The 15499-nt window shown below is 55.2% G+C and overlaps 1 protein-coding gene across 4 annotated transcripts in view; it reads right to left on the bottom strand.

Annotated features, from left to right (window-relative positions):
- Positions 1-1000: 1000 nt before the first annotated feature.
- TRIM39 (tripartite motif containing 39) overlaps positions 1001-15499 on the bottom strand; it is a 28522-nt gene continuing 14023 nt past the window's right edge. The window contains exons 2-9 of one of the 4 annotated variants that reach the window (XM_073311158.1): positions 12800-12928; positions 11319-11463; positions 10648-11066; positions 9878-9973; positions 8795-9055; positions 7388-7410; positions 6515-6630; positions 1001-5831 (exon numbers count right to left, since the gene is read on the bottom strand). In XM_073311158.1, coding sequence (XP_073167259.1) covers positions 5284-5831; positions 6515-6630; positions 7388-7410; positions 8795-9055; positions 9878-9973; positions 10648-11061 — 1458 coding nt within the window. In that variant the 5' untranslated portion in view covers positions 11062-11066; positions 11319-11463; positions 12800-12928 and the 3' untranslated portion in view covers positions 1001-5283. The remainder of the gene's footprint in view (positions 5832-6514; positions 6631-7387; positions 7411-8794; positions 9056-9877; positions 9974-10647; positions 11067-11318; positions 11464-12799; positions 12929-15499) is intronic. The other 3 variants (XM_073311157.1, XM_073311161.1, XM_073311160.1) reach the window with 3 other exon arrangements.

Below are 15499 nucleotides of genomic sequence, written 5' to 3'. Positions count from 1 at the left end.
GGCAGCAGAGAGTGCCCTCTGTTACAGAGGCCCGGCCCATCTGGGGTTCTCAAGTCGTTCTGGGCTACCCTTCCATTCACAAACAAATGTCAAGAGCAAGCTGTCTTCTCTCTAGGACTTCAAGCTGTTCACCAAACAGCATTAATCCTGATTCCCACTACCCCCTAGCTTTAACCGCTAGACCAATGTTCCCTCTAATTTTTTCCAACCATGTGCGTAATGAATTTTGTTATGTGCACAATATTGAGGTAATCTGTGGATGTGCGCCACCAGTAGAAACCAAAAACCAAGATACAATATATATTTTTAAAAAGTTACCATAGGGATAATTAATCCAGCCAGGACAGGTTAGGCATTTTGTATTCACTACTCAAAGAACAAAATTTAAGCGTAAGAGAGAAATAAAAATTATAAAATGCACAGACCAGTCAAAAAACTAAAATAACACAGTTTGAAAGAAGTATCAAGAAGTAAGAACACCACAAGTATGTGTTGGGAGGTCAGTGTAAAAGACAGAGTGTGCGTGTGTGTGTGTGACAGAGATGTGTGTTGCCCCTTTAAGTATGCTGCCCTTTTAAGTAGATCAGCAAGTTCAGACACAGCAGCGGCTGCCAGCAAGCTCCCTCCGTCCCCTCCCCCCACTCTGTGGAGATGGGGTACGGGGCAGGGGAACACCCTAACATCAGCACCCCTCTCCCCTTCCCCGCTCTACACAGCAAGCAGGAGCCTCCTGGGAGCAGCTCCAAGGCAGAGGGCATGAGCAGCACATGACAGTGGGGGGTAGGGACATCTGAACTGTGCAGCACTTGATAGCCTGCTGGGTGGCCACCCAGCTGTGCAGCTTACAGGGAACATAGCACTAGACCCCACTGCCCTCCCAGAGCCTGGGATAGAACCCAGGAGTCCTGACTCCCAGCCTCCCCTCGAACCTACTTAAACCCCACTCCCCTCCTTGCTGGTGCTCAGTGCACAGTGAGGAAGAGCCGTACACACCAGGGAGTCTAAGAAAATCCGTGGTTTATTGATGACAAGTCGCAGGCCATTATACGATACAAGCCACAGAGACAGGTTCTTGCCCGGCCAGCTGGGACAGACCACAGTGCACACAATTGCCTTCACATTCCAGGGGAGCGGAGGTGCCTTCTTTGTACCCACCCCCCAATGGGGACAGGAGCAGGGACTGTGCCCCCCGACCACAGAACACCCCCTGCTGACGAGTCACAGCCCCACCCCTGCAGGGACCCCCTCTGGGAGGCAGGGGGGAGCTGGGGCCCACTCAACCTTTGGCCTCCTTGCTGAGGTGACTAGCACTGCGGTGTGTCAGGACAGGTGGGGATCAAGGCACCTTCTCTGCTGACACCCACCAGCTCATTACACCCATGGGTGCACCAAGTGGAATGCATTTCTGCCCTGCGCGGAGATGGGGCCAGATTGAAACAGGCACCCCTAGAGGGGAAGGTCCAGTGTACCAATCCCCCACACACTGAGCCAGCTACCCATCCAAACTAATGGGGAAAGGCTCTGCATCCCATCCTGCTCTGCCTTAAGCCAGCCAGTCCCTGTCCTGGGCCACTAGTTACACACACAGCTAGTTAATGCATTACAAGCGGTGCCCCTCTCTCCCCTCCTTCACACACAGCTACTCGAATATGGAGCCTTTCGAGGTGTCACACTGCCCTTCTCTGCCTGGGGCAGAAAAGCATCTCCCCAATGAGGCTCTGACCCCTCCTGGGCATGAATGAATCCTTGATACTTCCCCATCCGCTGCGAGTCAGAATCTGAGCCCTCCGTCCCAGCTCCTGCAAAATCTCCACTCCTAAAGAGCTGCCCTGCCCCACCCCAGAGGTGGCTGCATCTCAGTGCTGGGTGAGCACATCCTTTGCTGATTTTCTGGTCAGCCGTTACCCAGAGGTGGCTGCATCTCACCAAGTCTCACCTGAGCCAGACTGTTTAGATTGGAAGCTCTTTGAGGCAAGGAGTATCTCTGACTACACGCGGGCATACAGCGCACAGCCCAATGTGGTCCTATCTCAGCTGGGAACTAGCTACTACTGAAATACAAATAATCATCAGCTCCTGCGTAACCCCAGCAAGGAGTATTCTCCCGCACAGTGATCAGGCATGGCCGTATGTTCTCAAAACACGAACCCAGTCTTGCTAAAGACTCCCAGTGAGAGATGCCCTCCCTTGGGAAGCAGCCACATGGGTTAGTCGCCCGTTCTGTGGAAAATCTGCACCTTGCCTCCACTCGCAATCTGTCTCGCTTCAACTCCCGGCTGTCGGCTCCCACGTGGCTGCCGATGGCTGGACTGAAAAGCCCTTGGGTGGCAGAAACCTTCACCTGGGTGGGCATTTATGTTGAGGGGGCTCGGAAGGGCTGAACCCAAACTCAAAGGGGGACAGATCTGGAGCAGCCTGCGATAATTTAAGTAGCTCAACATGCGGTAACCAGGATGTAATGTTTACTGTCTGCACATAAGCCCCTACCACTGGGAGTTTCGCCTGCAGGCCGGTTGCTGTTTCAAAATCCATTTCTCTCTTGTTGTGCTCCATTCCTACTGTTAACGACAATCAATCCTTTGGTTTCGGGTCAAGGTACCCAACATGGGGGCCAACTTCCATAGGTCCTGCTAGAGAAGCACAGCTGATACTTGGGGTGCCGGAGCCCGGGAATTGGGCTCAGAGTGGGAAAAAGTGGGAATCCCAGTCCAGGAAAAGGAAGAGCTCGAGGGCCGGTGGGGGTGCACTCAGCTCAGAAAAGGAGCGAGAGGAGCAGTTAGCTCTGGAACGGCGATGGAGATTTCTGACCTGTAAACATGGGCAACGCCAACACACCCAGTTACCCTTGCATTGAGTCCAAAGACTTTAGACTAAAGCATTTAAATCCTTAGGGGACTTAATGTTAAGTGTCGCAAGGCAAGACCAACGTGCCACCACTCTGCAATGGCAGGGAACACGAGGTCTGCGTTCTCCTCATCCAAACAACCCCTGGTGGAAAGTCCTATTTAATTCCCCTCACGGCCACTTCTTGAGCCAATCAGGGCTGAACAATTGGCTCTTCTAACCCCACAGCTGACATCTGAACACGGTACATGAGTCAGGGAGGAAACCAGCTCGCTTGAGAATGAAAACCTTGCATGTTCCGCAGATACAACTCAGGGAGAAGAGACGGAGCCAGTTTTGACACAGTCAATTTCCAACCGTAACTGCGCTGTGACAGGTTTTTGGGCACCCCAGCCTACTTCCTTGCTTTAACGGAGTTCTTCATTGCCCAGAAGTTATTTCCTCACTTTTTCTTTTCTTCAAAAGACATGTACTCAATTATTTCATGTTCAAGAGAGATCAGGGTGCAGAGCAGCATGGATATGGATGCACCTGATGGGTTATTAAAGAGCGAGTGGCAGAGGGCAAAGAAAGCATGGAGGTGCATTTTCAAAGCTGCTGCAGTGGGGTGGAATGGAAGGGGTTGGGAACCGTGCAAGGTTTTCCTGATACTGCCAGAGTGGAGGCTACCAGGTAAACTTCGCCCTCTCATGGAGGGAGCAGACGGGAGTTCAGTCTCTAGCCTATTCACTCATAGGCGTCTCCTGTTTAACACAGGTTAGAACAGATGATCGGGAGGGTCCAGTGACTTCCACCCCTGCCACAAACAAATCCCAAAACAGGCCTTCCCCAGAGAGTTCACCCCAGAGCAAGGGGGAAGACTCAGCCCAAAGGGACAGGAGTTGGTCAGTCCTAAACATTTCCTCTGGCCTAGACAAGCGTGACAGGTGATTTCCCAAGAAGATACACCACCATCAGGAGACCGAGGGGTTGTGCCCCCTCAAACAACCTGGAACACTGAGTGACAAGGCTCAATATGCTCCCTTTTCTGGGTACCAATTTATCATCTAGACCGCTACCCCTGCCTCTCTGCCGGCACCAGATCAGGCTGACGGTCCAGCTAGTGTAGTACCAGTTTGCCCTCCTAGAGCTGGGAACAGAACTCAGGAGTCTGGGCACCCAGCCGCCCCTGCTCTACTAGACACATCACTCCCCTCCCAGAGCTGGGAACGAAACCAGGAGTCCTGACTCCCTGGACCTAATCGACTGGACCCCACCCTGCCTGCTCTGCTCCAGAAGGGGAATAAACTTGGGTCGTACAAGGCCAAGGATTCTCTCCTGCAGCATGCTCAAGTCCGCTGCCTTTCCCAAGGACTCACCTTGGACAGTCCAAATGTGATGCGTTTTCATGGGAGCCAGGTGGAAACAACACAGTTCCCCCCTCCCCTCCCCCCCACCAAAAAAACCAGGAGACAAGTGCAAGAGGGGCCCAGGATCAAAGTGACTCAGGGACTGAGAACTCGGCCGGACAAGCAAGGATCCACCCCCTTGAGTCCTTTCCGGAGGGAGAGATCGGGCCACGTCACGGAGGGAACAGAGTGATTTGGAGGGCGGGGCCACCTCGTAAATCTGTTGGATCCCTGTTTATCCAACGCCCCTCAGAATGAGCTGCCAACATCCCCATAGTCCTTCGCAGCCTGTCTCCCCCAATTCTAATCAGAACCCCCACCCCTCCTGTTGCAGTCCATGGTGACTTACTAGCATCTACACACCCAAGAGAGATACCCATGGCTTTAACCTGGGGGGTGGTGGTGGTGGGGGATTTACTAGTCCCTGGGTCCAGATCCCCCTCAACGGCAGGGTCCCCCCACTGCTGGAGAGGGTGGTAGCTCCCACCCATAGAGGGAACCCAGGGTCTTGTCCTTCGGGACTGCACTGGAGTCTGATGTCCGTGCTGGCCCCCATTGGGGGAGAGATGAGGGCGGTGGGGGTTGTCCGCCGCAGCCTGGAAAGCCTGGAGAGGCGTCAGAGAGCTGTGAGATCCCCCCGCCCCAGTCCATGCTGAGGGCAGAAGCGGGATCTAGCAGCCTCCATCACTCCCTGTCCAGGAAGGCTGGCTGGCTGGAAGGCGGGGGGAAAATGGAACGGAGGAGTTCCTTCATGGCTGGTTCCAGCGTGCATGGCAGGGGGCTGCAAAGCCCAACCCACTAGGGTTGGACTAAATCAGGGCACGGCCAGCGAGGTGGCCCCCGCAGTCTGCGGGGAGGGGTGGGGCCTTCAGTAATCCACTTCTGGCCCCGCCCCGGCTCTCCCGGTCCACAAGCAGGGTCTCCAGGAAGGCAGTAAGAGCCATGGTGCTCATCACAGTCAGGGCATGTGGGTGCACAGCAGAAACCAGATGCATGCCTCCTGCCTAGCCCCAGTCTGCAAGGAGGCTGGAGTGAGCAGCCTCCAGCCCCGTCACTCCCAGTCCGTGGGGGTGCGGATGACGAGGGGGGCGGCGTTCTTGCGTCCGGCGCGGATGCCCGGGTAGAAGAGGGGCCAGATCTTCTCGGTGAAGGTGTCCGTGAAGGTGTAGATGTGGGAGCGGTCGGTCACGTTGTAGAAGGACACCCGCCCGGCCTCATAGTCCAGGAAGACACCCACCCGCTTGGGCTTCACAAGGAGGTGCAGCGGGGTGAAGGGGGTGGTGGTGGCCGCGTACTTGTCGCCGTTCCACAGCCGCACTCGCCAGTAGCCCGTCTCGGGCAGGGCCATCAGTTCGCCTTTGCGGCTCACCGAGTCCTTGCAGACACCCAGGGCCCAGTGCGTCTTGTCGCCCACCTCCACCTCCCAGTAGTGGCGGCCCGAGGTGAAGCCCTCGGTCGCCAGGACGCAGGGGTAGATGGTGAAGCGACGTGGGGTGTCAGGCAGGTCCCGCAGACGCGTGTCCACGAACTTCACGCTCTTGCGGTCCTCGGAGAGCACCAGGTTGGGATGGGCCGTCTCAGGGTCCAGGGTCACGTCTCCTGGAGGGGGAGAGGGGCCAGGCAGTCAGTCCTTTGCCCCACCCCATATTGCCCTTGGGGTCGCCCCACACCCAACCATCAACCCCACTGCCACTCCTTTCTCAAATCACCTCTTCCAAACCAAACCCCCACTCACCCCTCACCCAACCCCACTGCCGCCCCCTTCCCGAATCCCCCCATGCCAGGCCCACACCCTCTCCCAACTGACCCCCCGACTAACCTCATCTCCCCCCACCCCTTCCCAACTGACCTCCCCACTCATCCCACCTGACGTCCCCGCCAACCCTTCCCAAATCCCCTCCGTGCCAGTCCCCTCCGCCTCCAAACAGACCCAACTGATCTCCCCACTGACCTCCTCCAAACCAGTGCCCCCAGTCTCTCAGCCTCATGCCCCCCACAACCCACCTCCATGGCCCCCCTCCCCCACAAACCTTCCCACAGCACCCTTTTCACTTCTCTTCCCCCTCCCCTCCCCCAATGGCCCCCAAATGCACTGGGAGGAGGGTCCTGCTCATTCTACCCCTCCCGGTTCACGCTAACCAAGGCATCGACGCCTTCAGAGCCAGCAGGGTTCCCAGGCCCTGTATGTTCTCTGGCGAACAGGGTGGGAGAGGGACCAGCTCCCCACGACCAGGGAAGGAAGGGACCCCACCCACGGCAGAGCCCTCAGCAGCCCCACTCACCGATCAGCCTCTTGATGATCTTGCGCAGGACAAAGTACTGCCGCGGGAAGCTGCAGAAATTCTTCTCCAGCTTGATGGGGACCGAGGCCAGTTCCATGGTCTGCACCGTCTCACACCTGAAGGGGGCGACATACAGCTAGCACCACATCAGCTGGGTCTGAGCTCCCAGCACAGGGGCCCACAGGGCCAGAGCCCTGGCCTACCCTATCCAAGGTACCTGTCTGCCACAGTCACTGTCGGATCTGAGCACCGCATGGCCTGTAACATAGTTCTCCTCCAGGCACTCTGAGAGGAAGGGCAGGACTGTTAACACGGAGCATTTCAGAGACACTTATCCTGCCTCACAAACCCTGCCTGCACCTGAGACACAGGGCTAGGAGGGGGAAACTGAGGCACGGAGAAGCCAAACAACGAGCCAAGCCAGCAACAGAATCTAGGAGTCCTGACTCCGAGTCCCCCTTCCCCTGCTCTAACCAATAGACTCCACTCCCTTCCCAGAGTTCAGGAATCCTTGCTCCCAGCCTCCACTGCTGTAACCCATTAGACCTTATTCCCTTTCCAGAGCTGGGCACAGAACCCAGGAGTCCTGACTCACAGCACCCCCCCACTCTAACCAGTGGACCGCACTGCCCTCCCAGAGCTGGGGATAGAACCCAGGAGTCCTGACTCCCAGCGCCCCCACCCTAAGCCACCAGACCCCACTCTGATATTTTGGTCCAAGACATGGGCTGGCTCAGTTGTTTGTCCATTCCTGCAGCTCTGACCCACCCACTAGGCCCCGGCCCTGTTCAGATCCTTTCCCCTTTGAGAGCAGAGGGTTGGACGGTGCTGTCTTCACCTCCCAGGGTGAGGGCTGGGAAATGGAGGCCTTACCTTTCCAGGGTGCTCTTTATGTCCTACAGGAAGAGAAAAGAAGTGGATCAAAGGAGGTTCCAGGACTTGGTCAGGCAGTATCCAAGCTGCCCAAACCCCAGGGTGGGACAGGTCTCCCACCGCCTGCTCCCCAGAGAGATTCCCCATCAAGGCCCGTCCACCACCTATGCCAGGATCGTCTCCTACATCCTATCCCCCAATGCTTTGCCTATCAGAGCTGAAGATGCCCCAAACAGGGCCCATCTCGCCCAGTCCCAACAGGCAGCCAGGCTTGGCCCCCTATATCTAGGTCCCCAGCGTTCTGGCCCATCCTGGTTTGAGACGTCTCCAGCAAAGCAACGGACCTCCCAGACCTTCCCCCGGCACGACAGCCTCCTTGATGGGCAGTGGCTCAACCACAGAGCTCGTGGCTCAGCCTCGGAAGGTCTCGGCTCTTTGCACATCTGCATGCGACGACATCTCAGGGGCCAGGTTTCCCCCACCACGTTGAGGACACCTGGGAGATACAAGGGCCTTCTCTGGGTCCGGCCAGAGCTCCAGTCGGAGCCCTTCTAAGATCCTCAGTGGGGCACCTCTAAGGAGCAGAGCAGACCAAGGAGTCAGGAAGTAGCTCTTGAGAGAGAGAGAGGTCCCTAAACCTCCCTCCTCCCAACAAAGTCATGCTGACCCATCCAAGTGGGACCTCCTGATGGCCAAAGCCTGGTCTACGCCTGTAGAATAGCTATGCTGGTTGGGGGGTGTGAGACTTTACTGACAGACTTATGCTGGGACAAGGTGGAGACTGGAACCAGTCTAACTTATTTCACTTTGCCAAAGTGGAATAAGCTACCCTGGTGCAAGCACTTGCAGGCCAGTAGAATGGTCTCTGTGCTAGAGGCAGACAAGGCCGAAGGAGGTGGCCGGTCCCTTGGCAGGAAGCTCCAAGGCACCTCTGGTTAAATGTCCTTGTTATGGATTCTCCAGGAAGTCTTCCTCCAAAGCCAGCCAGGTATCTGAGAAGCAAGCTCAGAATAGGCCCCAGAAGAAACTCTTGTGACAGGATGGAAATTCTGGGTGCCTCCTTAGATGGAGACGGAGCTCCATCCATATCCGTATGGAGATGTCCAACAGTGCCCCTCGGTGGGCTCAGGAGACTCCTGGGGTGGGAGCTCCAGGGATCGGATGGGAATTCTGGCTGCTTCCTCCAGCCTTAAGAGCTGGAAGTGGCTTGGGAGGAAGCTCTGGAGGACAGAGGTCCCTCAACTCCCCCACTCTGGAAACTCCAGACAGGGGTGCCATTTTGAGCCTCTCTGGAGAAATCTCTGTGGGTAGGATGGAAATCCGCGTGCTTGCCCAGGGATTCAGCCACGTCCTGCTGGGTACCAACCTAAGGGCCAGGAAAAGAGGATGCCCCTCAGGGCTCCTCACCTTGAGCATCTCGATGCCCGACTGCAGGCACTTCTCCTCAATCTCAGTGATGAGCTGGTTGAGGGAGAGGCGGTGGTCTGACAACTGGGCCACGTTGTCCTTTAGCTTCTGCAGGATCTCCTTCTCCTCCTCCTCTAATCGTCGGAGCAGCACCTGCTGCTCCTCCTCCAGGAACTGGTGCAGCTCTTCAAACTCACTCACAATCAGCTGCCGACGGCTCTCCACCTTTCTCTGCAGTGGCGGGGAGAGGGGAGGACCAAGCTGGAGTCAGGTATGGGGAAAGGCAAGGGATGAGCCCGGGTCTCCCCCAGATCTGGCCACAGAGCAGCAGAACAGGGGGTCTCCCCAGATCTGGCTACAGAGGAAGGGAGCAGGGGGTTTCAGGACGGGGGGTGTTCCCCAGACCTGGGGATCCCAGGTGATGGTGGTGGTGTTGCCCCAGGTCCAACTAGAGAGATTATCCCAGGTGCATTTGTGTGGGATGTCTCCACAGAGCTGAACAGAGAGGAGCTGAGTGCAGTGGGAACCCGGCTGGGACCTCTCTATAGGTGGGCAGAGATGGTTATTCTCTTTGCAGAGCGTACATGTAGATTGCTCCACCGGCTGTCAAAATGCAGCCACCTCTGGGGCGGAGTGCGGCGGCTGTGATACCGCGAGGCAAAGCCGCAGAATAGCGTGGGGGAGGATGCAAAGGGGAGCCCCATATCCACCTGAAACCAGACTGCAGGGGGCTCATGGAGGCAGAACGGAGCCACCTGAGTTGGGATTTGGACCCCAGGGGCAGTGCTGTGACTCCTGAGATAAGCAACAGGAGATCTTCACTCATCTCACACAAGCAGGGTTTCTGACATGTCTCAAAGATGGCACTTCCAGAAGCACAGTGCCCCCTAGCATTAGACTGGGGCATTGGGAGCCAGCACTGACTGTGAGGGGAGAGTGCCCCCTACTAAGGCCTCCCGCAGGTCTCCTATCCAAGCTGGGACCCTGCCCAACCCAGCTCCGCAACTCATGGCTGGATCAGCACATCTGATGGATGACCCAGCCACAGGTGACAGAGCAAACCCCTGAGCCCCTGCCACCTGCCTTCAGCTCTCCGGGTTTCTTCTCCTCCTGGGATTTGCAGTGGGCAATGTCCTGCAGCTTCCGCTCCAGAGGCTCCAGACATTGCTGCAGCTTCTCCTGGGAGGACAAAGAACATTTAACAAGCTGGATCCAGCCACAAGATTCAGGCTCAAATCAGCAGTAACCAGATGGTCAGTTCCCTAGCATTTAGATGGGCCATGGGTGGCGCTATGGTAAGGAAAAGGGCTTACAGCTGTTGGGAGGCACAGTCAAGGCCAGAGAAGAACCCAGTCCCCTATGGACAGTCCAGTCTCAGTCCACCCTCATCTAACCACTCACAGAGCTGGGGACAGAGCCCAGAAGTCCTGGCTCCCAGCCCCCACTGCTCTCACCCGCTAGACTCCACTGGTGCTGCGCTCCCCTGTGTGTATCATTAGGACTTCTGGGGGCATATCCCCTGGATCTCAGCACTGCGGTAATCAGAGCTGATTCTTTCCCAGTGAATTGTGGGAAAACTTGTCTGTCCTTCCGGGGACACAGGTGGCATTGTGGGAAGGCACTGGAGGACAACCAGCTCTGGAGAGATTTAGCCTGCATCCTCACTGGATGAGGGTGAGTGAAAGCGGCACCCGAGGGCTACATATGGATGAGGGGGGTGGGTTAGAACTTGGGCTAGCTCTACAGTGAAGACAGATGCTAGAGGGACCCTGGGAAACCTTCTCCAGCTCATGGACTGTAAAGCACCGGCCCTGGGGAAAGGCCTGGGTGTCACCTCTTCGGCAGCCTCCCACCTTGTACTCCAGGGAGGCGTCGTCCAGGGGCACCACGGTGTGGGAGCGGTGGTCGTGGGAGATCTCGCACACCAGGCAGACGGCCTCCTGGTCCTCCTTGCAGAAGAGGTTGAGCACCTCGTTGTGCTTCCCACACAAGCTCTCGTCCCGCACCTTGCGCTTGGTGGCCTGCAGCTGCTTGGCTATCTCCACCATGTTGCCCAGCTGCCGGTTGGGCTTGAGGGTGCGGTGGCGGAAGGTCTTGCGGCAGACGGGACAGGGGAAGTCCCGGTTCAGTTCCTCCCACCAGCGGGTGATGCAGACCCGGCAGAAGTTGTGGCCACAGTCGATGATGACCGGGTCCTTCAGGTACTCCAGGCAGACGGAGCAGCTAGCCTCCACCTGCAGGTTCTCCAGGGGGTTGGTGGTAGCCATGGTACCTGCAAGACAAGGGGGAAATAGCTGTGTGGGAATGGGGGCCTTTCCCCTCCAGGGAGAGCCAGCTCTGATCTGGCCCCCGCACAGAGGGACTGATGGGCTTGGGGTTGTGTGGAATGGGGCCTTTCCCCTCTAGGGGGCGCTGGCTCAGATCCAGCCCCAGGGCAGAGGGACTGGCTGGCTCAGGGTGTGTGTGGAATGGGACATGGGGCCTTTCATCAAACAGTCGGGAGGAGAGAGAAGATCCCACTCACTTTTTGGTTTCACTCCACAAGAATGGATTGAGCATTCGCAGCAGGCTGCAGCGACGAGCCAGCAGCTGATCCCCAACACGCTCCGTGGATCTCTCAGTGGCTCTGGGCAAGTGGTGCCCTCTCCCACAATCTGGGCAGCGGTAAGCTGAGGGCACAGAGTGCGGAAACGTGGATGTCGTATGGGAAACAATTCCATTACAAGGAGCCCAAACATCACATGATCGTCAAGAGTCACCGGAGCACTCCTGTGTTATACACGTGATCGGCTCTGAGGCACCACCCCCGAAAGTGGCTGCAGCTGACGCCCCCTCCTCCAGTTGAGGAGGAGATCAAGCTGGGTACTGTTGCTTCTTTGTGATACACAGTGATGGCCTAAAAGGGCTAAACTAATTTCTTCACCTCGCCTCCCATCCCACAATTAGAAATTCAAGTCCTGTCTATCCTGGAAGTCTCAGTGGAAGACTGGAGAACTGGTCGGATTTTATCACAGATACAAAGCAGGTCAAACTTGATCCACTGAAAAGAGAGATTTATACCCAGACTGCTTTAGAAACATCTTGGGGGTTCTGTTGACACCTACTTATGGACATAGGAAAGAGGACTGGGGGTCTTTTATCTCAATATCCTATCTCCAACTGGCCCGAGCATGAGATGCTTCAGAGGAAGACACAAGAGACACCCCCCAGTGGCCAACGATGGGATAACATGTTCCTAGGAAAATCTACCTCAGCCCCCAGTAGTCAGAAGTCGGTTCATGCACCAGGAGGGTTTTTAGCTCAGCCAAAACTAGTTTAAAATACATATTAATTTATTATTATTATTATGGGTTGGGTTAAACTTAACTGAAGCAAATGGGTGAACCAGTCTCCTTCCATTCTGGATAAATTTAAGAAAACAATTAAGCTCTTTTACGGAACCAGATAGTTGAAACAATGGAAGCCACCACCCAAAACACAGGCACGGGTCATGGCCCCCCAAAAAGCAACACACTGCTGGTGAGTTAAGTGGTGGAGAGGATGTTGGAGCTGCGTGTGTCTGTGAGAGAAGCAGCAGAAAGAGCAGAGAAGCTGACAGAAAAGACAGCAAGAATAAGCTATGCTCCATCTTGTCTCAGTGTGGGGAGGTGGGGTGGACTAGATGACTTTCTTGACGTCCCTTCCAGCCCCACATTACTAAGTTTCTAAGAAAGCTCAGGCCAGCCAGAAAAAGCAGCGAGGCTGTGACCCTAAGAAAAAGCAGAGAGAGTGCTTTTGGGCAGAGTGCTGATGGGAAAAGGTCTTGAGACTGTTTCCTGTTCGATTCCTCCTGTGTTCAGGGAAACAGAACTTTGTAAATAAACAGGGACTGCATCAAAGAAACACCTGACTCCATCACCAATTTCTCCTCCTAATGGTAACAACCTGCAGAGTTGGATCACTAGCTAACAGCTCAGGTCAAAAAGGGGTCGCAGTTTTCCAACTCCAGATATTTTTATTACCCACCTAAATGTCCAAAGCTATTTAGAATTCCACTAGCTCTTCACCTCAGCGATATCCTAAGGCAGGGGTCTCCCAACTTTATGAGACGAGGGCCATATTAGATTTCTGAAGGGGCTTCGTGGGCCGAAGCGACTGTGAAAGAAATTAAATATATGCAAATATATGCAAAATATATGAAAAATCGTTAAAAAAACAACACTACGCTATTGTGTCAGTTTTCATTAAATTCGAAATCAGGCTCCCCTTTTTGGGTCTGCTCTGACCCATGCCAGCTCCCTTCTCCCTGTGCCTGCTACACGTGCCTGCTCTGCTGAAGCAAATGACAAAGGACTGAAGGTTTGGCTGTACTTTGGTAAGAGAAGCTCCATGTTCCCATTGTTGGTTGGGACTGTTTGGGTCTATTAGTTCTGTAGCTAAAATTTAACCATTATGAAATTGTTAATTTCCATCTTCTTTACTCCATTTATTGGAGATCGTAATTAAGCATCTGGCTTGTATTTTTACTCTAAGTTGGCTCCCCTTTTGGGAGGACCCTGGCTCCCAGGGGCACTCACCCCTCCGCACAGCTCAGCTGAACTACCCCCCCCACCCCTCCGCGAGCTGCTGCCGGTGGCCCCTCCCCCTGCCTGCTGGCTGTGCCTACTCAGCTGTTTGCTTCTCCCCTGTTGGTTGGAGGGCCGGACAAATGGAAATCCCGGGCCGCATCCGGCCCGCAGTTTGGAGACCCCTGTCCTAAGGCAATAAGTTCCACAGCCTAACTGTGCAAAATATAGTACAGTAACTCCCCACTTAACGTCCTCTCGCTTAACACTGTTTCGATCTTACGTCCCTGCTCAATTACAGAACATGCTCCATTTAAAGTTGTGCAATGCTTTGCTATAACATCATTTGGCTGCCTGCTTTGTCCACAGCTGGCGGCCCCCACCAGCTTCCCTACACGTTCCCCCCCGCACAGCGCCTCCCGCCTGCCGGCAGATCCGCCCTCCCAGATCAGCACCCTCCCGCTCCTCCCCCTGCCTCTTGCCCGCAGCAATCAGCTGGCTTGTGGCGTTCAGGAGGGATGGGGGGGAAGAGGGAGGACATGGCGCGCAGGCTCCCCCTCCCTCCCTGCCTCTTGAACACCACAAACCAGCTGATTGCCGTGGGCAGGAGGCAGGGGAGAGGAGGGAGGACGCAGCCTGAGGAGTAAAGGGGGGGGGGAAGAAGAGGAGGGTTAAGGGTGGGGGCTTGGGGGAAGGGGTGGAGTGTGCGGGCTGAGGGTTGAGCCCCCTGCTCCAGGTGCTTGCAGAGTAGGGGAAGCTGCTGCTGCTGTGCGCAACGTGCTTCTCCTAGCCTACAGCACCTTCAGCTTCCTTGCCTGCCTCACTGTCCCCAGTGCCAGGGGCTGTGCCTGTGTGGGGTAAGACAGGGGCACCTCCCAACTATTTATACTGAACTGTATGGCAAGAAAAAAATTTCCCGGAACCTAACCCCGCCATTTACATTCATTCTTATGGGGAAATTGGATTCACTTAACATCGTTTCACTTTTAACTACAACGTTAAGAGAGGAGTTATTGTATTTCCTTCTGTCCGTTTTATCATGGCCCAGGGGGTTAAGGTGCTGGCCTAGGGTCAGGGAGTTCTGGGTTCAGTTACTAGCTCTGCCACAGAGTCCCTGTGTGACCGTGGCAAGCTGCTTAGTCTCTGTGCCTCAGTTTCCCCATTTATATAATGGGAAAACAGCACTGCCCTGCCTTATAGGGGCACTGTGAAAACAAATACATAGAAGATTGTGAGGCGCTCAGGCCTCTATTGCTGTAGTACCTAAGACAGATCATTTTCAATGTATTACTTTCAATTTCGTTCAGCCACCCCGCTAGCCTTTGAGAAAGGGAGTTAGAAAAAAATCAGTGATCACTGAAATGGGTTTTGGGAACAGCTTCTGCAAATTAAACATGTTTGGGGCTGCTCCACACTGAAATAAAAGGGGAGGTTTTGATTATAAAAATGTATGACACCAAACTGAAAGGAGTGGAGTCCAGTGGTCAGAGCAGGGACTGGGTTCTATTCCTGGCTCTGGGAGGAAAGAAGGGTCTAGTGGTTAGTGCCGGCAGGACTGGGATCATGGCTCCTGTGTGTAAGAAGGATGTGCAACCTCTGTGGCCCATTCACTCCTTGACCCTTTGCTAAGTTTCCCAACAAGGGAGCTAGAGAGTAGCAAAGGGGCTGCTGTTTTCCGATGCCCTGGCAGAGGTCTGACTGATATCCACCAACTAGTCTCATGAATGCAGAACGGCCCTCAAACAGGAAGGCCTTTCAGTCACTACTGACCTAGATTGTAGCCAGTAACCCCTAGAGGGGAAAGGTCTCATTCTCCATCGGCCAACAGTCCTCCAGTCCTTCCATTGTGGAGCCAGACCAGAGCTGGCATCCCGAGAGGCAAAAGGGCCTGTATCCTGTGAGCCAGCCAGTCCCCCTCACCACGTTGACATCCCTGCCACAGTGACACCTCCGCAGATTCTTCGAGTCCACCAACCAGCTCAGTATTGAGGCTGGGGTTTCCAAGACAGCGTAAGCGAGGTGGTAGCCAAATACTATTGAATTTCACTCCCTTACGCTCCTCTGGAAACCCCAAGCATTTGACGGAGATCCACCAGACCATCAATGTGAACGTCCTCGCATTCGCGATTTTGAAGCCCTCAGTCCAGTCCCTCGACAGCTC

This window comes from Lepidochelys kempii, chromosome 14 (assembly GCF_965140265.1).
Source record: "Lepidochelys kempii isolate rLepKem1 chromosome 14, rLepKem1.hap2, whole genome shotgun sequence".
NCBI lineage: Eukaryota > Metazoa > Chordata > Testudines > Cheloniidae > Lepidochelys > Lepidochelys kempii.
This window is presented reverse-complemented; position numbering and strand designations above follow the sequence as displayed.